The sequence below is a fragment of the Orycteropus afer genome, unplaced genomic scaffold (assembly GCF_000298275.1).
Source record: "Orycteropus afer afer isolate SDZICR_OR568_19922 unplaced genomic scaffold, OryAfe1.0 scaffold00185, whole genome shotgun sequence".
NCBI lineage: Eukaryota > Metazoa > Chordata > Mammalia > Tubulidentata > Orycteropodidae > Orycteropus > Orycteropus afer.
Window position 1 is genome coordinate 2044198 of NW_006921772.1, and position 23770 is coordinate 2067967.

At 36.6% G+C, this 23770-nt stretch overlaps 1 protein-coding gene across 1 annotated transcript in view; it reads right to left on the reverse strand.

The window, feature by feature from the left end:
- FBN2 (fibrillin 2) overlaps window positions 1-23770 on the reverse strand; it is a 365588-nt gene that overhangs the window by 11010 nt on the left and 330808 nt on the right. Inside the window, exons 56-62 of the mRNA XM_007947457.2 lie at window positions 14356-14481; window positions 12799-13005; window positions 11523-11648; window positions 8595-8717; window positions 6998-7114; window positions 5845-5973; window positions 2868-2987 (exon numbers count right to left, since the gene is read on the reverse strand). Coding sequence (XP_007945648.1) covers window positions 2868-2987; window positions 5845-5973; window positions 6998-7114; window positions 8595-8717; window positions 11523-11648; window positions 12799-13005; window positions 14356-14481 — 948 coding nt within the window. The remainder of the gene's footprint in view (window positions 1-2867; window positions 2988-5844; window positions 5974-6997; window positions 7115-8594; window positions 8718-11522; window positions 11649-12798; window positions 13006-14355; window positions 14482-23770) is intronic.

Below are 23770 nucleotides of genomic sequence, written 5' to 3' on the forward strand. Positions count from 1 at the left end.
CACTGCAGCGAATTATTGAACCCAGGAGAGAGGTGGTGGGTGCTTTGGGAGGAACGGTTGGTGAAAGGGCTGGAGGGAGGCAGCATGTCTGGCCTTGCAGCAATAGGCCTTGGGTTACTGCTGGTAATCCTGTCTTCCTCTTGTGGGATTAGAGGAGGTCAGAACATGTGGCCTCCTTGCCGTTTTTGTAAGGGTCTTCCCATTTTTTGCTGACTCTCTACTTTACCAAGCCTGGTATCTTTCTCCAGAGAATGGTTCCTTCTGAAAACATGATCAAAGTAGGTGAGACTAAGTCTGGCCATTCTCCCTTCCAAGGAGCATTCTGGGTGCACTTCTTCCAGGACAGATTTGTTCTTCCTTCCAACCTGAGGGGCTCATCTTCCAGTACCAAATCAGTCAATGTTTCAGGGCTATTCATAAAGTTTTTCAGTAATAGGCAGTGTTTCACTGCTATTCATAAAGTTTTTATTGGCCCTTTTTTTTTGAGAAGTGGATGGCCCCTTTCTTCTTTCCAGTATGTCTTAGTCTGAAAGCTCTACTGACACCTGTCTACCCTTGGTGGCACTGCTGGTATTTCAAATACTCGTGGCATAGCTTCCAGCTTCATAGCCAACATGTAAGCCACCACAGTATGACAAACTGAAACTGGGGTTGTTGTTGTTGTTGTTATTTGCCGTCGAGTCGGCCCCGACTCACAGCGACCCCTCCTTGGGTTTCCGAGGCAGTATCACTACGGAAGTAGGATTGCCCAACCTTCCTTAGGTAGACCCAACCAAAAAAAGAAAACAGAACCCATTGCCCTCGAGTTGGTTATAATTTCTAGTGACCCTATAAGGACAGGGTAGAACTGCTTCACAGGGTTTCCAAGGCTGTAAATCTGTCTGAAGCAGACTGCCATATCCTTCTCCTACAGCACAGTAGATGGGCTCCAAAAGCTGATCTTTTGGTTCACAGGTGAATGCTTTAACCACTGGGCCACGAGCATTCCTGTGAAAGACCACACAGCATTTATTTTAGGTCAGACCATTCCAAGCAGCCTCCCAATTTAGTGAAAACCTGTGCAGCTATTTCTGTGCTAGACATTTACAGGCAGAAATTTAGGAAACTTGAAAATTCAGTTGATACTCCATACACATTCCCATTTCTACCTAAGATAACTTTAAAAAAAGAGTTCTATTTTAATTTCAAACAATTTGAAATGTTAGAGTATTAGTCTTTTGCCTTAAGTTCCATAATACTAAAAACCAAGAAATGTACTAAGTAAAGTAGTGGGCCTCATATCTTATAAACACTGCATTATATTAAAATTGTTTTACATTATATTAATAGCTATAAAATACTATTGCCTATACACTAAAATATGTTCCTATACGTTGCCTCTGTTTATGAATTCATAAATCGGGGCTTGCAACATTTTTCTTTCTGTGAAAAAAAAAAAAAGTAAATTAAACTTACGGAATTATTTTGATTGACTGCCTAACTCACTGTTTTGATAATTCTTTAAAGCTTTGTCCTTTTTGATTACTTACTGGTTTTTGCTTTTCCCTACTATTAGTGTGTCAGAGCATCTGTCCTTGACCTGCAACAAGACTACAGCATTGTTGTGACCTTCACAACATTAGTTTTCCTCCTTTGATCTCAGTCCACTAAATTGTCATTAGAATTTTCTTTTGGAGAAGACCACAGAAGATAAAATTCATTTTTGTAATAGATCAGTCACAGTAAACTATTTGAATGATGTGTGGGGTAATTTCAATCTCCATAAAAAAACACGAAGTACCTTCCGTTTTTCTGCAGGACTCCATCCCCCTTTCCCTCTAAATGTGTCTGATGTCAAAATGTGTTGGGTGGTGTGCCTAGGAAGTGCATTCAAATGAAGCCAAGAAATAAGACATATACTAAATAAGTCAGCTGCCCATTCAAGCAGAGAATAGTATTCTTTCTGATCTATATTGCTTTAAAATACAGAATTTCTTGAATATTGTCAATGCAAGGAACAGAAGTGAGTATCTGTATATTTTATTTTACTTGTCCTCTGTTTAGAGTTGTCAACAGTATTTGCTGTAATCAGGTACTTTTTCTACCTTTAAACACTTTTCATCCTTCATTAAATCCATGTGACTGGAGAGCAGTGACGGACTGCCCTTATTAAATCGATGTGAATTCCTTTCAGATTTCTATGAGGGGATAGATGGATAATCTGTCAACTCCAAATCTAATGATATCAAGAAGTTACTGATAAACAGTAACTGACATTGGCAAATGACACCATCTTTAGAAACTTAAAAATTACAAGAGCAGAAATCCAAACTTGTACAAGCTCTAGTGAGAATACCTTTTAGATACTTAAAACAAACTTTTCTTATGGATATTTTCAAACATACATGAGTGTAGAGTATCAGTCCCCAGGCATTAGTCTTAAGTATAGGTTTTCAATAGGGCTTCAAACCGGTTCCAAAGGTTGAGGTCATGGCCAGTACAGCATATGTGTTGCACAGTAACCAGATCTCTTGTGCATGGGATTTTGATCTGAGGAGGAAACAGGCAGCTGTACCCTAGTCAAAATGTGACAGCTGACACACACTCAAAGTGGTGTGTTAGCCACCACCTTTGAGCAGGGCACCACTGTCTGTTTTCTATTTAGGTCAAAATCCCATATGCAAGAGTTTTGGTTGCTTGGCAACATGCATGTGTCATTGGCCATGACTGAACTGTTCGGAAGCCTTATTTTTTAAATTCTAGAATTCTAAACTTAAAAGGATTAACCTTAGAAAGATGTAAAGTTCAAAGTTTTGTTACTTGTTCTTTCTCCTCAGAGATACTTTGAGTTGAGAGAAACAGACTGTACGTAACAAATACGTGCTTACCAACACACTGATTCCACTGGTAATGCTGAATGTACCCTTGAGGGCAGCCGCATCTGTAGCCTCCCAGGAGGTTCTGGCAACCATGCTGGCATCTGTGGTTTCCATCACATTCATCAACATCTGCAAAAACCAGCCCAGCAAAATCTTTATGTAACCTTTCCTCTACTTAAATACTTTTCAAATACAGCTTAGGGTGGGTAGCTATTAACAGGGAAATACACAAACACACACAGAGAAATACTGTGAGTTTTCCAAGTCACATGGGGATTAGTCAGTGATGGTGTAAAGAGCAGTTCTGAGATAAGAAACCACCTCATTCTTGTGCTATCCAGCAGACCATGCCACCTCAGTGCTCTAAATAACATCTTAATTTCAGCAACTCCACCACAGCAGCAACCATGAACGTTGTGTATTTTGGGTTGATTAGTGCATATGGTATCCTTTATTTGGTAAGTGATATAAATATATTTGCATTACATATTCCATAGATTCGTAAGTGACTGACATGTTCAATTTTGGGAAGATACAAGTATACAGAGATACCTAAATTGTTATTTGTTTTGTATGCAAATTTTTTTTATTACCTCTGAAGAATGATTAGATGCAAATCCCTTTCAAGTATTTGAAAATTTATTTTTAGACAAGATGCACTATTGTTACACATATGGAATAATTTATTTGTTCATATATGCATACTCTTTTGGAATGAAAACTGAGGCTTTGAAATCTACCCATAAGGAGTGAAATAAAATTGGCATGCCTGATGCATGTGCAACACATTTATACGGATAATTAATAAGTGGCATCTTATGTGGATGATCATGAGCTAAGTTCACACGTGGCAAGCAGCTGTAGGTTTAGAATACTTTGAAGGTCTCAATAACATCAATACAAAATAATAATAAAATTAAAAATTTTAAAACCAGTTTCTTCTTGGCTAAAAATGGGCACATATAAAAGCCCCATAATACCTACAAAGAGCACATTAAACATTATTTTAGATTTAGATTAGATTCTTTAAAAATAATGTAATTCTAAGAATAGTTAATTAAGGAAGGGTGATTAAAAACACTAAAAATATAAATTGCAATACTATATAAAAATATAAAGGAAATGTATATAGTTTCACAATCTCTGCCATATGGTATTTGTAAAATACACCAATCCTAATACATTTATTTTATCATATGCTAGCATTTGCAGTGTAAATACTGAAGAACCATATGATATTTTATTGGTTTCATGCAAATTCTTAATTCTGTTCCTGCTTACACTTCCCTTAGCCTTCACAGGAAATATCTATTGTAGGAAAAGACCCATTGGAGGGAAAAGAGTGGAGCAGGAGACCTGGCCCATAGAAAATGGAAAGAGCCATCAGTTTTCACCATTTTCCCAATTCTATATAATGATAGTTTTCTTTTTCCACTTAACATTTACACATTTAGATATGGAACAAAAATCAAATTACTGTTTTTTTTTTTTTTTCCTGGTATACTCATAGACTGCTATAAGCTGTATTAGACAAAGAATCCTTTTTTAATTTCAATTTTTTTTTCTGATTAACTATTAGGTAAATAGTTTTGTTACTTTAAAAGTTAATTTGTAATCACAGCATTTCTTTCTCTCTCTTTTTTTTAAATTGTGGTGAAAACATACATATAGAAGCATCTGCCAACACCATTTCCACATTTACAGCTCAATGACATTTTTCGTGATGTGTCACCATTATCACTGTCTTTTTCCAAACTATCCCATCAGCATTAACAAACTCAATGCCCCACAAATAAAAACTCTCCATTTTTCTCTCCCTCCTATCCCTGGTAACCATCTTTGCTTTCCATGTATTTGCTTTTTTCATATAAATGAGATCACACAATATTTGTCCTTTTAACAAGTGATTTATTTCACTCAGCATAATGTTTTCAAGGTTCATTCATATTGTGGCATGCATTAGGACTCTCTCTCTCTTTATGGTATATACACTTTCTGTATATATCACATTTTGTTTATCCATTCATCTGTTGATGGACATTTTGGTTTCCATACTTTTGCTACTGTGAAAAGTGCTGCAATGAACACTGGCATACAGGTTTCTGTTGGTGTTCCTGCCTTTAATTCTCCTGGGTACATACCTAAGACTGGGATTACTGGGGTCAAATGGTAATCCTATGTCAACATTTTGGGTAGCAATAATCTGTTTTCCACAATGACTGCATCATTTTACAGTCCCACTAGCAACGGATGAGGGTTCCAGTTTCAGCACAACCTCATCAACAGCTGCTGTTCTGTACTTTTTTTTTTTTGATCATTACCATTCTCATGAGGTTGAAGTGATATTTCATTGTGGTTTTAACTTGCATCTCCCTCATGGCTAATGACAGAGCTCTAGTACACCGTGATTAAACACTCTGGGTGCTAACTGAAACATCGGTGGTTCGAATCCCCCAGCCACTGTTCAGAAAAAAGATGTGGCAGTCTGCTCCTGTAAAGATTACAGCCTAGGAAGCCCAACAGGGCATTCTACTCTGTCCTGTACTGTTGCTATGAGAGTCTGAATTGACTTGATGGTGTACAATAACAATGGTTAACAATATTGAGTCATTTAAATATTCTCTTTGTGAAATGTCCAATTCCTTTGCCCATTTTTTGATTGGGCTTTTTGTCTTTTTGTTAAGTTGTAAAAGTTTTATATATATTTTGGATATTCAGACTATATCTAACATATGGTTCCCCAAAATTTTCTCCCATTCTGTAGGTTTTCTTTTCACTTTGTTGATAAAGAATTACAGAATATTTGTCTCATCCTTGAATGATGCCTCCAAAATGATATATGAAAATTTAAGCATAAAAATCAATTACTGGGTCATATTTTATTACATTTTTTTTTTTTTTTGGCAGTTTCTCCCTTAGTGGTTTAGAAATTTGGAAAAAAAAAAAAGCTGTATTTAATTAAGGATTTTTGAGCAAATAAACTCACCTTCACAGTTCAGACCAGTGGCATCAAGGGAGAACCCTCTTTGGCACTCACAGCTAAAACTTCCAGGTGTGTTCTGACAGATCCCCTTTGCTCCACAAAGTGAAGGCTGAGACCCACATTCGTTGTTGTCTAGGAAAGTGTGAAAGGAAGAGAACATCAAACTTTCTAATTATTACATGACTTTAATTTCACTATATGAAGTAGAAATTTAAATATGAAACATTATGGAAACTACATAATGTGAAAACAGCCTTTTTAAGGACCTTTATGCTAGAATTCAATGCCATGTTAAGAGCAAAACTGGAGAGGAAAAGAGTATTTTAAGAGGTTTGAAATTAAGATGTGTTGGGGCAACTGTGGACATGATTTTGGATAAAGACAGACTAAAAGGCCCCTAAAATATATGTCTTCTAATATAAAACACACTCCAGCAGGTGGTGGTGGTTGTTGTTATGTGCTGTCGAGTCAGACCTGACTCACAGCGACCCCTCCTTGGGTTGCCAAGGCAGTATCACTACGGAAGTAGATTGCCCAACCTTCCTTCCGAGGAATGGGTGGTGGGTTTGAACCGCCAGCTTTCTGGTTAGCAGTCAAGTGCCTTATGCACTATGCTACTATGTTCTAAATCACAGCAAGCCTTTAAAAATATTTTTATCTGAACATACATGGTTGTGTTATATTTAGAAGGCAATATAAAGGAATATGCTTTAATTTTCTAAAAAAAGTCTAAAATACAGAAACACTGCGATATTGTTAGCAAATTTTTTGGATCACTAATTATGGGGTACTAGTTTTAAATATAGGTTTTTGTTGGTGTTAGCTGCCAGTGAGTTGGCTCTGAGTCATGACAACATTATTACGTATAACAGCACTAAATGTCACCTGGTCCTGAGCCATCTACAAGATTGTTGGCATGTCTGAGTATACTGTTGCAGCTCTCATGTAATTCCCTTCAACCCAGGAGGCTCGTCTTCCAGCAGTATATTAGACAACATTCTGTTGTGAGCTATAGGTTTCCACTGTCTAATTTTCGGAAGTAGATTGCCAGGCCTTTTTTCCTAGTACTGGCACATAATTCTATATATCATTTTAAATACAATTTTTATGAATCTACCAGAAGTCTGTAAAATTCCCACTTGCAATTTTGGCTTACCAATACAAGCAGTGTGATGCTGTGTGAAACCAGGAGGACATTTACAGGTAAATCCCCCCAGGGTGTTGACACAGAGGAACTGGCAGTTGTGTTGTTTGGTTTGACATTCATCGAGGTCTAAAATTAAATTACAAAGAAGCTAGTGAAAATCAGAGCAGAGTTATCTGGCCACACATTCAATCTTATCAAGTCACAGGAAATTGTGCTAGAGGGAGAATTTTGTCTAGATTTTTGCTAAAGTGTTATAGCCTTCCATATGCATTTGGCAGTGTCTTTTCACACAAATAAGCAACATAAATACTATGACTAAGGCCGTATGTAACATAAAGGTTTTTTTTTTTTTTTTTTAAATGAGAAATTGAATAGCTGAATCACAGTGGTTTCCATGAACTGTTCTCAAAGCTAATGACCAAAGCTTATAGTTCCTGCATTTAATTAAGTTTTGCACATGGCTATTTAGTCCTGTTAAAGGAGAATAAATAAAAATCAAAGAGAATATGGAAATTCATAAAGGCCCAGTCAGAGTCTCCACATCCAAATGAAAACACCATCATTAATATCAGAGGTAGCAAAAATATAGCATATATAATTCTAATCATAAGTGGTATTCATTTGGTCTCTGCTTATAAGGAAATATAAACTCTGATTTGGGTCACATTGAAGCTTACATTGAGAAAAGGTATTTAGAGTAAATTTACCAAGCTAATTAAGATATTGACAAAACTAATTTGTTATTGTATAGCTTAAAAAACATACTTCAGTTGTACTAATTTATAAACAATGTCCTAAATTACACTGAGCCTGTTTGCTCATTGAAAAGGGCCAAGAGAAAAGCTGTATTTTTTCATATCTTAGTTTTTTGTATTTCTTGGAAACAAAACCACATTTTATTGAGAATAATCTATATTTACAAAATATAATGAGGAATTTCTTCAGTTTATTAATTTCATACCGATGAGGTTTACTATAAAACTGAATATATGAATATGGTATTAAAGCTAGTTTAATTTTAAATTCTGCTTGATAAGTAATTTAACACTAAACCAAAACCAAACCAAACTCACTGCCGTCAAGTTGGTTCCATGGTATCTCTACAGAAGAAGTAGATTGCCCAGTCTACCTTCCAAGGTGTGGCTGGGGGGTTTGAACTGCCAGCCTTCTGGTTAGCAGTCAAATGCCTTAGACACTATTCCACCAGAGCTCCTAATTTAACACTACATAAGAAAAAATTTAACTGACCCATTCATTTTCAATTTTCTGCAGTAAATGCAGAATAATAAAGATAGTTTACAGAAATGAAATATGAGGTAAACAACAACAACAAAATCTTAGTTATTTTTTTCAATGTCTCTCCCCTCACCAAAATTTTGCTTTGTTTGGTTTTACTTCATTTTCCAAAAATCTGTGTTGGTTGTTGTAGGAGGCAAATCATGGCAACTTGGGTTTTAATTCTCTCTGCCTTCTATGAGTAATAAAATGGCCACTACAATGAGACACATTTTAATGAAGGTGATGCAAACGCTATAATCCTTGACTCTCTACCATCTGAGGCTGAGAGAACAGAGTATAGGTCACAACTGCCAGTTCTGTCACTCACCTTTGCATGTCTTTCCATCCTCTTGCAGGACATAGCCCCTTGGACAGGAACACTGGTAACTCCCTTCAGTGTTCTTGCAAATGAAGTTGCATGGTTTTGGGGACTGGGAACATTCATCAAGATCTAAAAAGTGATGTCAAGATGAATATCCTGGTGAAAAGAAATAACCTGCCTCTTTCCTCCCTTCATAGTCTCATACAATTTTTTTTTTTTTTGCTTTTCTTCTTCAATTTTAAAAAAATAGAAAGCAATTAGAGAGAAATGATGCAGAGAATGCTTTTCTCTATTATATACTGATTTACTTTATATAGATCACTCTGTGGTCCTAGTATAAACATTACAATATCTAGGAAAATGTCTGGGTTCAAAAACCCTCCCACTGAATTCTTCATTATTAATGTACTTTTGTGTACAATTTGGGAATCACCAATTAAACTTATCAGTTGCCATTGAGTTGACTCCAACTTATGGCACACCCACGTATTTCAGAGTAGAATTGAGGTCCGTAAGGTTTTCAATGGTTGTGATCTTTTGGAAGCAGATTACCAGGCTTTTCTTCCAAGGCCCTTCTGGGTGGATTCGAACCACCAACCTTCTCAGTAGTAGCTGAGTGTGTTAATGGTTTGTACCACCCAGGAACTCCTACTAAACTTAAAATAACTTACTAATTTATTTGACGCCTGGACGTGGGAGATGTTCTTTTTAATAATTCTCTTAACTGATGTTCCCCTAACCATCTTGCCAGGTAAAACTGTACTAGAAGTCTCCCACTTTCTCCTCCAGATCTATTCCTTACTCTCCTCCACTCTGTTCTCAGACCAAGAGGCTAACCAGTGGGAACTCCATCAGAAAGTTCTCTTGTACTTTGCCTTCTGTTTGGTCCTTATTCTCTCAAATCCCTCCCTGCAAAGTGGACACAGGCTGGTTGTGTCATGTGACCAGAGACCACAGCTTCTCTCAAGGCATAGCTTTCTACCTCGAGGTTCCAATAACCTCTCCCTCTTTTCTAACCACCTATTCCGGTCAACAGGGTGATCTCACTCAATATTGTCACTCATCTGTGAGTTTGTTGTCTGCGGTGGCTTACGTGTCGCTATGATGCTGGAAGCTCTGCCACCAGTATTTCAAGTACTAGCCGATTACCCATGGTGGAAAGGTTTCAGCAGAGCTTCCAGACTAAGACAGACTATGAAGGACTGGGAATGTACTTCCGAAGAAAATTTGCCAGTGAATACCTTATGGCTAGCAATGGAACACTACCTGATAGAGTGCTGAAAGATGAGTGCCTGAGGTTGGAATGCACTCAAAATAGACTGTGAGGATGGTGCAGGACCAGGAAGTGTTTCATTCTGTTGTATGTAGGGTCACTATGAGTCAGAACTTAATCAATGGCACTTAACAACTACAAGAATTTTTCTTTTAGCCCATGGGTGATAACAGCTTCAGCACACAGCACCATCCAAATGGTTTCTCTACACTGCCCATGCTTTTATAGATAGGCCCTTTGTTAAGCCCTCCTTCAACTGTCTTCATTTGAGTGTGCCATCTCTTTCCTGCTAGGACTCTCACAGCAGACAATCTCAGTTTCCTCTGTAAAATGTACTGTTTGATCCAAGAGAATGCTGAAAGTTCATCTATTTACTCCCATGCCCTTCTATTTCACCATGTGAGTTGAATGCTCACCAAGATTCAGTTTGGTTGTTCTAATTATTTTATGTTAGGTATACCAACTGGAATTGCACATAAGCTGATGAATAGGAGGGCAAAAAGTTTTTTTTTTCTCTAATGAAAACCATGGCACATAACAGCAACAACAACAATGAAAACCAAGTTGAATGCTTTTGGAAAGACTCAATAAAAGCAAGTCCCCCTCACCCAACACCCACCAAACTATCATAGAATGGTGTGGGTGAGACGAAAAAAAAAAAATTAGAAAAATAAATTGTAATAATTTAGAAGAATTTTATACGAATAATTGCTTTGCAAATGGAAATTTTAGATGATTCTTAATTAGTATATCTTAGGGAAAAAAATGTGATGAAGAACATACAAAAAGCATTCTTTCTATATAAGCATACCTCAGAAATACTGCAGGTTTGGTTTAGACTACCACAATAAAGTGAGTATCACAATAAAGCAAGTCACATGAATTGTTTGGATTCCCAGTGCACCTAAAAGTGATGTTAACACTATACTGTAGTCTATTAAGTGTGTAACAGCATTATAAAGAAGTTTGATATATTCTGAGAATGCCTAAAATGTGACACAGAGACACAAAGTGAGCACATGCCATTGGAAAAATGGTGTCAACAGACTTGCTGACTCAGGGTTGCCACAAACCTTCAATCTGTAAAAAACCCAGTATCTGTGAAGTACAGTAAAGCAAAGTACAATAAAATAAAGTATGCCTGTATACCCAACCACACAAATCCATAATCGAAAGTTCTTGTTATCCATCAAGAATATACCAAATAAACTGCATGTATCTCTTTTAAGTTAAAATAAAAAAATCTGCAAGTACAGTTTTTAAAGTTCCTATGATTCAAAAGGAACCCTGGTGGCGTACTGCCTAAGGCACTTGACTGCTAACCAGAAGGCTGGTGGTTCAAACCCACCTGCCACTTCTTAGAAGGAGGATTGGACTATCTACTTCCATAGTCATACTGCCTCAGAAACCCAAGGAGGGGTCGCTATGAGTTGGATCTGATTGCAGTGAGTTAAAGAAACTTTTTTTTTGATAAACTGAATGGTCAGTTTCCCACAATGTTGGACAAAAGGCAACTATGCTGTCAGTAAGAACTGCATTATTGAGAGGAATTGCACCATTTTAATAAAATGTGCACTCCAAAGCCTCTTAGTAAAGATACTCCATTAATAGTAAATGACTGATAGGAAACAAGTCCCCAGACGTTGAGTGTCTCGCCTTACCTACACAAGAAGTTCCACTGATGTCTGTGGTGTAGCCCACCTTGCAGAAGCATCGGAATGAGCCCATAGTGTTGATGCACTGACCATTTGTGCAGAGGTTTGGCATGACTTTACATTCATCGATATCTGCGAATCAAAAAAACCAAATGCAAATGTAATATTTCCAGTGTAAGACTGCTTAAAAACTGAGAGAAATTAAATAACTGAGATGAGCTGATGAACAGCCAACATTCGTAATAGTGATGGAGTACCTTTCATTATCTGGAAAAATAATTTGCTGTGATGGGAGAAAATTAGCAAAGGAAGTCTGTGTTGAAAGCTCCATTTAAAACTAATTTTGCAATCTAAATGTGAATGATTTTTGAGATATAGAAAGCTACTTTTTGAAGTTCAACTAATTCAGAATTTGTGATAATTTCCCATAGATGGCCTCAAATTCACACTTGTATTAGATCCTGAAGAAAGGATTTCATTAGCAAAACAATTATGCATAAGGTGAGGACTTTATATAGTGGTGGAAGAAAATGGTACTTTTAAAGACACTGGTACACTAAGTGGTTATACAAAAAACAGAAAATATAGTTAATTAAGAGACTTGGTAACTGATAAACAAGTTCCAAACAGAATGTGTTCCTGTGTACATCCAAAACAAATATACACTATTCATTTAAATAAAGCAAGTACACTTTGAAAGTTACAAGCACGGCCTTTGGGATCAGACACATTTGCTCCATTCCTGGGTCTGTCCCTTAAAAAGAGTGTAACTTTGGGCAAACTACATATTATAATCTTGGCTTTGTGCTTCAATTTCCTTACCTGTTAAAACAGGAATAGTAATAATAAATTTTCTCTGTTAGGTTTAATATGAACATTAAATCTTCTAAAGTGTCTATAGCAATAGCATAACATGTTTTCTAAATATGCACAAATATACATATATGCATACTATCAGCCATTGTGAAAGGATACTGCAGCTATTATTATTTTACTTTTTTTCTCACATTTCCTTCATATTTCAAGAAAAACAAAAAACCAAACTCACTGCCATTGAGTTGATTCCGACTCATAGCGACCTCTCCTTGGTTTTCTGAGGCAGTATCTCTACTGAAGTTTGCCCAGTCTTTTTTTCTGAGGAGTGGCTGGTGGGTTTGAACTGCCAGCCTTCTGGTTAGCAGTCAGATGCCTTAGGCACTACACCACCAGAGTTCCTAATATTAATCTGAATTAACTAAGTTCACTGAATTGCTAATATGTATGAATTTCCTCAATTTCTTACCTCTTCCATCAGTAGTGTATCCTGGGCCATGAGGACATATTTTTTTATACTGGGCAGTTCCAGGAAGTGGGCAAAGCTCACACTGGTGGCCCCAGCCTCGCCCACCATCACAGCAACATTCTGACTTGGTGACAAGATTGCGGCTGCTGGATGCCATTTGACACATGGTCTGCAATACCTCTGCAAAGCAGAGTCCTTGTCGATTGTCTGAAATGACAAAGTAGAAAATGAACATAAATGCCGTGGAACTAACACTTTTCATTATCCTGGTTTTCAAGTAAAATAGTGTAGTCAATATGCTTTCCTCTTAGCAATGATTTTAAAATAAGTATTCTCTATGGATAGACAAACCACTTAACACAGCTTAGTGATTATAAAGTTTTGATTGAGATAAGCCCATAAAGCTTTCTTTCCCTACAGGTAATTTATTAGATTGGACAAACAGTAATACTATACTGTAAACTTTTTTTTTCTTTAATCCATCAGCAGCTAAGTGATAATAAACTACGACTGCATAGAATTCAAATGAAAACAAAATTAAATAATAAGCAAATGAATCAGAAATTTTTTTGTTTTTGAAGTAAATTCTAGGTGATGTTATGAGCTAGACAGATATTGAATATAGTCTCTCCTATTTTCTAAATTTAAGAGATAATTCAAACATTTAGACCAAGCATGTATCTCTTTAATAAAAATAAAAGGGTCTCTCTAATGTAAATAAGTAAAGAAATCCTCTACTGTTTTATGAACCATTGTAGCAAAACTTAGTAATATGAATACAAAAATATACTTTCTATAAGTTATATTTTCTATAAATTACAAGAGTATCAGTAAGGGTCTAGTTTGAAGATAATAATAAAATATATTTTCTTGACTAAAAATTTCCTAGGAATTGAAACAGATGATGTCATTCTGAAAAAAACGAATACAGCCGAAACGTAATCTTTTGTGCCAAATCAAGTGATGAGTGCAACAATTTTAGCCATAAGTTTTACTCGTCTGTAATTGCACACTTGCTCATAATTAACATGGTGTATATGCACATAACAACAACAACAATATGATATGCATTTTAGTTTTAAAATACAATATAGTGTCTGAGATTTGTATTTTCTATAAGAAATTAATTTGTAAAACATTTTTCAGTATCACAAAATAAAAACTAACCTTCGTTGGATTTGTTTAAATATTACATTTACTTTGCATTAGTATCAGCAGAGCTTACCTCACACTGCAAATATTTTCTTTTGGAATTAAATCATCTCCTGATGTAAGTTTTATTGACTCACTAAAGTCACATTTTCCATCAGGCTTAATTAATCTTAATTTTGGAAAAGCTATTTGAGATCATTATTTACATTACACATAAGTATGCATATGACACATGCATATTCAAATACATCATTTTAATAGATGTGTACCTTTAGGAAGAAGTATAAGAGTTACTCAGATTAGGGGACCTTTTTAGCAGAAGATGATATATATGTAGAGTTCTTCTGTGATGATATCATAAAACAGATGTTTAATTTATCAAGTAAAACAGACTTGTATACTTACCAAGACATTCAGTGCCTGAGGAACTTAACTGGAACCCTTCATTGCACTCACACCTATAGCTTCCAATAATGTTAGTACAACGCCCATTTTCACAGATTCCTGGCTTGGTTCTGCATTCGTTTTCATCTTTAGAAAAACAAATGATGTGAGTAATGGGCAGATTGTAAAACTGTAATCTACAAATTATTTTCTAATGGATGATATCTTATTTAAAATGTCTTTATAAATACTAATGTGATGGGATAAAAACTAGTCATGCGTGAATACTGATTTATTTTTTAATTTTACCTCATCCCACCAGGTGGGTTCTTTCTAAACATAGTCCCTTTCTTTCTTTTGCTTGATAAATTGGAAAACTGGCCTCAAAAAGGTATTGATTTGCCTTGAGAAGCCAGATAAGGAGGGAAAACACTTTGGGAAAGAGGATGTCAGTTTATGTGACATGAGAGAAAGGCTTGGGATGATTAGAGGTGGTGAGCTGACTAAAAGCCAAACAGGCCAGGGTAAAAGGGCCAACTCGTAGACAAATTTTGAGTAGAGAGGCATAGGAGCAACTGTGGTATGCAGTATGTGAGAGCATTTAATGGGAGAAGGAATTTAGATAGTATTGCTCTTCTAATTGTTGATAAATAAATCCAATAGAGCAAAAATGTTTCATTTAAATTCCCTATATCCTTACTTATTGTGTACATTTTTTTTTTTTTTTTAAGCGATCTTGTTAGGTACATGAGAGAGCCCATGACAATTACATCTCTTTGATATACTGTTCCTTTTATCTTTATACTTTTAAATTTTTTCACCTTCAACCTCAATAAATAAAATAAGTAAATAAGTATTTATTTTGCTACATATGCTTTCTTTCAATTAACATTTTCCCTGAGTATATTTTTCTAATTTTTTATTTTCAACCTATATTATATTTGATTTGTTGTTGTTGTTGTGTGCCGTCGAGTCGGCCCCGACTCATAGCGACCCCTCCTTGGGTTTCCGAGGCAGTATCACTACGGAAGTAGGATTGCCCAACCTTCCTTCCGAGGAGTGGCTGGTGGGTTTGAACCGCCAGCTGTCTGGTTAGCAGGCAAGTGTCTTAGCCACTATGCTACCAGAGCTCCTATATTTGATTTAGGTGTATTTTTTTATAAAAGCACACAGCTTGATTTAAAAAGATAAAAATTTGTTTGTCTTTTAACCAGCAATTTACCTATTTATTATGATTACTAATGTCTGGATTCTTATCTGCCAATTTATATCGTGTCATAATTACTATTTCCCCCTATCTCTTGCTATTCAAGAATAGCAAGAGATAGGGGGAAATAGTAATAAACCTACCTCTTGGCATTTCTTAGATCAGTCTAGTTCTCTATGCCCCCTTCACATCCCAACTCATGTCTCGAAGTTATACATTTTCTTTCTGTTCTTTTAGTAGTAACTATTAAGGAGCTCTGGTGGCATAGTGGATAAGGCATCTGGCTGCTAACCAGAAGGTCAGCAGTTCAAATTTACCAGCTGCTCCACGGAAGGAAGATGGAGCAATCTACTTCCATAAAGATTTACAGCCTCAGAAACCTAATGGGGGTTGCTATGAGTTGGATTTGACTCGATGGCAGTAAGGTTTTTTTTTTTTTTTGGAGTAGCAATTGGGCAATCTACTTCTGTAGTGATACTGCCTCAGAAACCCAAGGAGGGGTCCCTAGGAGTCGGCTCTGACTCGACAGCAATATACAACAACAACCATTAAACAATTTTTAAGAACTTTTATTGTGGTAAAATATATACAACATAAAATACGTCAAGTTAATCACTTTTAAGTGTATAATTCAGTGGCATTAATTATATTCACAATGTGTGTAATCACCACCATTATGTGTTTCCAAAACTTTTTTTTCATCATCCCAACAGAAACTCTACCCAGTAAGGAGTAACACACCCCAACCCTGGTAACCTCAAACCTGCTTCCTATGAATTTACCTATTCTAGATATTCATATAAATGCAACCATAAAATATTTATCCTTTTGTGTCTAGCTTATTTTTAGTTAGCATAATATTTTCAAGGTTCATCCATGTAGCTTATAGAAGAACTTTATTTTCTTTTCTGGCTGAGTAATATTCCATTGCATGGATGTACCACATTTGCTTATCCATTCATCTGTTGATGGACAAGAGTTGTTTCCACCTTTTGGCTATGGATTCTGAGTATCTGAGTTCCTGCTTTCAATTTTTTTTTTTTGCTATTTAGGAGTAGAACTGCTGGGTCATATGTTAATTTTATGTTTAATTTTTGAGGAACTGTCACACTATTTTCCATAGTGGCTGCACCATTTTACAATTCCACCAGTAATGCACAAGGGTTCCAATTTCTCCACATCCTCCCAAACTCTTGTTATTTTTCATTATTTCACTAACAGCTATTCTAGTGAGTATGAAGTGGTATCTCATCGTGGTTTTGACTTGTATTTCCCTAGTGACTAATGGTGCTGAACATCTTTTCATGTCCTTATTGACCATTTCTATGTCTTTGGAGAAATGTCTATTAAAATCCTTTGCTCATTTTATAACTGAGTTGTCTTTTTGTTACTGAGTTGTAGAACTTCTTTACATATTCTAGATATTAAATCCTTAAAAGAGAGCATGATTTACAAATATTTTCTCCCATCTGTAGGTTGTCTTCTCACTTTCCTGATAATAGTCTTTGATGCAAAAAAGTTTTTAATTTTGATTAAGTCAAATTTACTTTGTTTTCTTTTGTTGCTTATACTTTCTAGTGTCATATCTAAGAATCCATTGCTAAAGCCAAGGTCATGAAGATTTATGATGTTCTTTTCTATGATTTCTATGGTTTTAGGTCTTATATTTAGGACATTGTTCCAATTTGAATTAATATGTGTATATGGTGTGAAGTAGGGGTCAAACTTAATTCTTTTGCATGCGGATGTCAGTTCTTCCAACACCATTTGTTAAACAAACTATTCTTTCCCAATTGAATGTTCTAGGCACCTGTGGTGTTTAAGTTTCTGTGTCAACTTGGCTGGGCCTGGTTGAGTGGTGGGCAGCTGGATGTAGTATTCCCCATGATGAGACTGGTAATCAACTCCATAGTGGAATCTACTGGGAGCAGCTGAGTAGCTGCCTCTGAGTATGGGGTCTGCTTCCCATATATAAGAAACAGTTTTGGGAATGGTCTCTAGTTTATGGCACGCTTGGACCCTGCACGTAGCCATGTTGTTGTTCAGCAGCCTGCCAAGCTCTGCTGACCCTGGGACTTACAATGGACTTGAATTAATGTCCTGTCGTGTGGTTTGATAACATCGGGAGTGTGCCATTTCATTTGTCGACCTTGGGCTTGTTAGCCTCAGCAGCCAGTAGCTTCCTGAGTGAAGAGATGCCTCTAGCTTCAGTGGGCCTGGAGCAAGAGGTAGAGCTGAAGCCCAAGGTTGAGGGGCTTTCACACAGCCCCTAGAGCCTGGCACTTTGAACTTGGACTTAAAGCCTCCAAACTTGTGAAAGAATAAACTCCTCTTTGTTAAGGCAATCCCATCTGTGGTATGGTATATTCTTGTCAGAACAGCACTCTTGTAAAATAAATAAATAAATAAATAAATAAATTAGCCATAGATGAATGCGTTTATTTCTGACCTCACATTTCTTCCATTTGTCTGCATGTCTGTCCTTATTCAGTAGTACACTGTTATGATTACTGTAGCCTTATAGTAAGTTTAGGAGCTCTGGTAGTATAGTGCCTAAGGCACTTGACTGCTAACCAGAAGGCTGGCGGTTCAAACCCAGCAGCCACTCCTTGGAAGAAAGGTTGGGCAATCTACTTCCGTAATGATACCGCCTCGGAAACCTAAGGAGGGGTCGCTATGAGTCAGGCCCGACTCGAGGGCACATAACAACAACAACAACAGCATAGTAAGTTTATAGTAAGGGGACCATTCCCTGGAGAAGGATGTCATGCTTGGTAAGGTGGAGGGTCGACGAAGGAGGGGAAGGCCTTCGACGAGATGGATTGACACGGTGGCTGCGACAATGGGCTCAAGTATAGCAAGGATCATGGAGCTGGCGCAGGATCGGGTGGTGTTTCGTTCTGCTGTGTCTGAGGTTGCTATGAGTCAGAAATGACTCGACTGGCACCTAACAACATAGTAAGTTTTAAAAGTGGGTCCTTCAACTCTGTCTTCTTTTTCAAGATAGTTTTGACTGTTCAGGCCCATTGTAGTTCACAAATTTCAGGATCAGCTTTTTCATTTCTGAGAAAACATCTGTTGGGAATTTTGATAGGGATTGCATTAAATCTGCAGAATGCTTCAGATTGTACTGCCATCTTAACAACAATAAGCTTTCCAATCCATGGTATTCTTCAGTTTCTTTCAACAGTGTTTTTAGTGGCCATGAACAAGACTTTTAAGATATTCCTAGGCATTTTATTCTTGTAGATGCTATTGTGAATGGAATTGTTTTCTTAATTTCATTTTTGGATTATTCATTGCTGGTATACATAAAGACAATTTTTGGTGTGTTGACTTTGCACCCTGAGACTTTGGTGAATTCATTCATAAGCTCTAGTATTATTCTTCTGGATATTGTGGGATAGTCTATATATTGGATCATGTTATTGTGAATGAAAAGTAGATTTACTTCTTTTCCAACTTGACTGCCTTTTATTTCTCTTTCTTGCCTAACTGATTTGGCTAAAACTTCTAGTACACTGTTGACTAGCCATGGTGAAAGGGGGTAAAACCCTTTTTTTTTTTTTTTTCCATCATAGGGGAAAGCTTTCAAGTTTTCACAATTAAGTATGACATTAGCTGTGGGTTTTTTTTTTTTTTTTTTAATACACAACATTGGTCACATCAACAATTTCTACATGTATAATTCAGTGTTGTGCAACCATTATTCCGATACTTTTCCAAATTATTCCACCACTATTAATATAAACTCAATGCCTACTAAACAAGAACTCGCCTTTCCCCCCTCCTCTGTTAACCACTTACACTCTTTTGTTTTTATATATTGGTTTATTTTATATAAGTCAGATCATATAGCATAATGTTTTCAAGATTCATCCAGGTATTGACATGCATCAGAACTTCATTTCTCCTCATGGCTGAGTAATATTCCTTTGTACGTATATACAACATTTTGTTTACCCATTCATCTGCTGATGGACATTTTGGTTGTTTCTATATTTCAAGTATTAGAAAAAGTGCTGCAATGAACACTAGTGTACACGTTTCTGTTTGTGTTCTGCTTTCACTGCTTGTGGGTATATATTTAGAATTGTGATTGTTTGGTCATAAGGGAGTTACATGTTCAACTCTTTGAGGATGCACCAAACTGTTTTCCACAGCAGCTGTGCCATTTCACATTCCCACCAACAATGGAAGAGGGTTCCAGTTTCTCCACAACCTTGCCAACATCTTTTGCTTTCCTTTTTATTTACTTTTATCATTTCCATTCTAATGGTGGTGAGGTAGTCACTCATTGTGGTTAGCTGTGGGTTTTTCATACATACTTTACCACGTTATGAAAGTTCCCTTCCTTTCCTAGTTTGCTAAGTGTTTTTATGAAGAAGGGTGTGGGATTTTGTCAAATATGTTTTTATGAAGAAGGGTGTGGGATTTTGTCAAATGCCTTTTCTATATCAAATGAAATGATTTTGGGTATTTTTTTCCCTCTTTCTTCTATTTTTTCCTTTGTATTGCATTGCTGATTTTCTTATGTCGAACACACTTGAATTCTTGGGATGACTCCCACTTGGCCATGGTGTATAATCCTTTTAATATGCTGTTAGATTTGGTTTGCTAATATTTTGTTCAGGATTTTTCATATATATTCATAAAGGATATTAGTCTGTCATTTTCTTTCCTTTTGATGCCTTTATCTGGCTTCTCGTAGAAGCCTTAAGGATTTTCACTTTATTCTTACGTGTTCTGAAATTCACCACAATGTGTCTTGGTATAGGGTAATTTTGGTACCACAGAATGAGTTAGAAAGACTTCCTTCCTCTTTTGTATTTTTGAAGAGTTTGAGAAGAACTCTTGTTAATTTTTCTTTAAATGGTTGGTAGAATTTACCAGGTGAAGTCATTTTGTTCTGGTTTTTTTTTTTTTTTGAAGATAGTGGAAGTTTTCTTATTATGTAGTCAATATCTTTACTTGCTAGACTTTTATTGAGATTATCTCTTTTGAAGTCCATTTAGGTAATTTCTGTGCTTCTAGGAATTCATTCATTTCATTTAGATTAATTTGTTGACACACTCAACACATCTTAAAGGTTACTTTTCTATTAATGTCAAGAAGTATCTGTTTATAAGTCCTCTGGCTGTACTATGTACTTTGGCATTAATTTATTTCTCTTTGCTATCTCCCAGTGCTACCCCTCAGGTTCATATTCTCTACAAATTTTGGGTTGTTATGAATATTTTTTATGTCTACTATGAAAATCTATTTAGGTTAAATAATGAGGTTTACTGGTTTCTTTGCTTATTATGCACTTCCTCTTGGATTAATTTTTTTTAAGTATATTAGAATATATCATTTGGTAATTATTTCAGACAGGGTATGTGGGTGGCAATAATAACAGTTTTATTTCTGATTATGTCTTTTTTTACCCCTATACTTGATAGAGTATAGGAGTTAAGTTCAAAATTATTTCCCTCTACAATGTTTTGAAAATACTGTGCCATTGTTTTCTTTCTCATTATTACTGCTCATTTTCAGGAACCTGGTTTTCTATAAAGATTTACATTCTTGGAAACCCAATGGGGGGTAACTATGAGTCGGAATCAACTCGATGGCAATGAGTTCTTTTGAGTGGCTTTTTTTCTGTAGAAGCCTTAAGGACTTCACTTTGTTCTTATGTGTTCTGAAATTCACCACGATGTGTCTTGGTATGTTGTTGTTGTTGTTATATGCCGTTGAGTCGGACCCAACTCATAGAGACCCCTCCTTGGCTTTCCGAGGCAGTATCACTACGGAAGTAGATTGCCCATCTTCCTTCTGAGGAGTGGCTGGTGGATTTGAACAACCAGCCTTCTGGTTAGCAGTCAAGTGCCTTAGCCACTATGCTGGTATAGGTATTTAAATTAGACTAAAACAAAAAGTTATTAAGGAAAATTTAAAACAAGAACAAGAGTAATACTCAGTTAGGATTTTAAAAACTGGATTTTAAAAATTGTAGTTTCTTTTCTAGAATCTGAGGCTACAAAGTCTGTCATCTTGATCTAATCCTATCCCTAATGTCATTTACCTTTACTTTACTTTGTATTTCAGTTGTCTGAATTTAATTTTTTTTTTTTTCCCCAAAAGAGGGCTCTTGCTGGATATACTGCTGGAATTCCTTTGTGTTTCCTGGTGTATAATGATGTTGTTGTTGTTGTTAGGTGCCATCGAGTCATCTCTGACTCATAGTGACCCTATGCACAGCAGAATGAAACACTGACCAGTCTTGTGCCAGCCTCATGATCGTTGCTATACCTGAGCCCATCGCTACAGCCACTGTTGTCTATCCATTTCGTTGAGGGCCTTCCTCTTTTTCATTGACCCTCCACTTTACCAAGCATGATATCCTCCTCCAGAGAATGGTTCCTTCTGACAACATGACCAAAGTAGGTGAGATGTATAATGTAGCATTTATATTTTGAAAGATTGCTAGACTACTTAGATTACTTTTGTTTTACTGCATTTAGCATATATATGTATATATATATATATATATATATATATATACACACACACACACATACATATGTATTTTAAAACTTATTGTGCTTTGGGTGCAAATTTACAGAGCAAAATTTGTTTTACATTCAACTGTTTGCATACCTTTGATTTCATGCCCCAATTACCATCCCCGACCATAACAAACTCTCCTCCCCTCCAGTCTCCCTCTATGTGAATGCTGTCCCTCTGGTGCCCCATGGCCGATTGCTCTAAGGAGTGTATCTCTCTACAGTAGGTGGGTGCATCTCCTTGGGATAGATGTTCTGAATGTCTGTCTTTCTAGTGTTGAGCTGAGAGCCAATCCATGGGAGTGAGTTCAATTCTAGGCCCAAAGGGTAACCTGGGACCATAGTCTTGGGGGTTCCAATGGACTCCATCCATTCTGACAAGGAATTCTGGTCATTTTTGTGCTTTTAGATTTTGTTCCACATTTTTCCTCCCACTGCATCCAGGATCTCTGGGTTTGATCCCTTTTCCAAGTGGTTGACATTGGTAGCCAGGCATCATCTAGCTCTTCTGGTCTCAGAGTCCATCATATTCTTGGACTAATTGTTTCCAGATGCTTTTGATTTTCTTCACTCTCCTTTGCTTCAGATGATTTACATCTCAGATAGCTGCTCAAAAGCTTTTAAGACCCCAGTCGCTACTCACCAAAGGAAGCTGTGGAACAAGTTTTCATGTACTATGTTGTGCCAGTTGAGTCTGGTGTCCCCCCAGACTATGGTCCTGAGTTGGCAGGCCCTATGATTCTCTCTCAAGGTGTATGGTTGTCTCTGAGAGGTTACTCCAACTCTGTCTTGTTGCTTCTGTAATGTGTGTGACTATTTTGTAGTTTTTCCTCAATGTTTGTACCATTTTGCAATCCCACCAGCAATGTATGAGAGGTCCAATCTCTCTGTAACCTTGCATTTGTTATTTTCTGTCTTGTTGAATTTCGCTATTATTTCTGGGGTAAGATGGTATCTCATTGTTATTTTGATTTACATCTCTCTCATGGCTACTGATCATGAGCAATCCCTTATGCGTTTGTTGGCCGCCAGTATACCATCTTTAGTGAAGTGTCTGTTCATGTCCCTTGCCCATTTTTGAATTGGATTTTTTGTCTTTTTGGTGTTGAAGTTTTCTATAAATTTTGGAGATAAGTCCTTTGTCAGATATGTCATAGACAAATATTTTTTCTCAATCTGTAGGTTCTCTTTTTATCCTTTTGGAGAAGTTTTTTGATGCACATAAGAATTTAATTTTTAAAAGGTCCCAGTCATCTAGCTTCTCCTCCACTGCCTGTGCATTCTGGGTTATGCTGTGTTCTCATTAATTCTGTTCATGGTTTCCTTGAGCTCTTGGAGAGTCTTACATATATACTTTCTGAATTCCTTCTCCAATAGTTCTATTGTTTTTCTTCTTCCATGATAGATAATTCTTTAGCCTGGGCTTTTACTTCTGTGAAGGATGGTGGTTCAAATTCACCAGCCACTCTGTGGAAGGAAGATGGGGCAATCTACTCCCATAAAGATTTACTGCCTCGGAAAACCAAAGGGGGTTGCTATGAGTCAGAATAGACTTGATAGCAGTGAGTTTGGTTTAGTTTTTTTATTTCTATTGTTTTGTCCTGTTTTCTGTTTGATTTGAGGTTGTCTGTTGTTTCTTACACATTTTGAAATTGTTGCCTTTGTTCATTATGTATTGATTTGT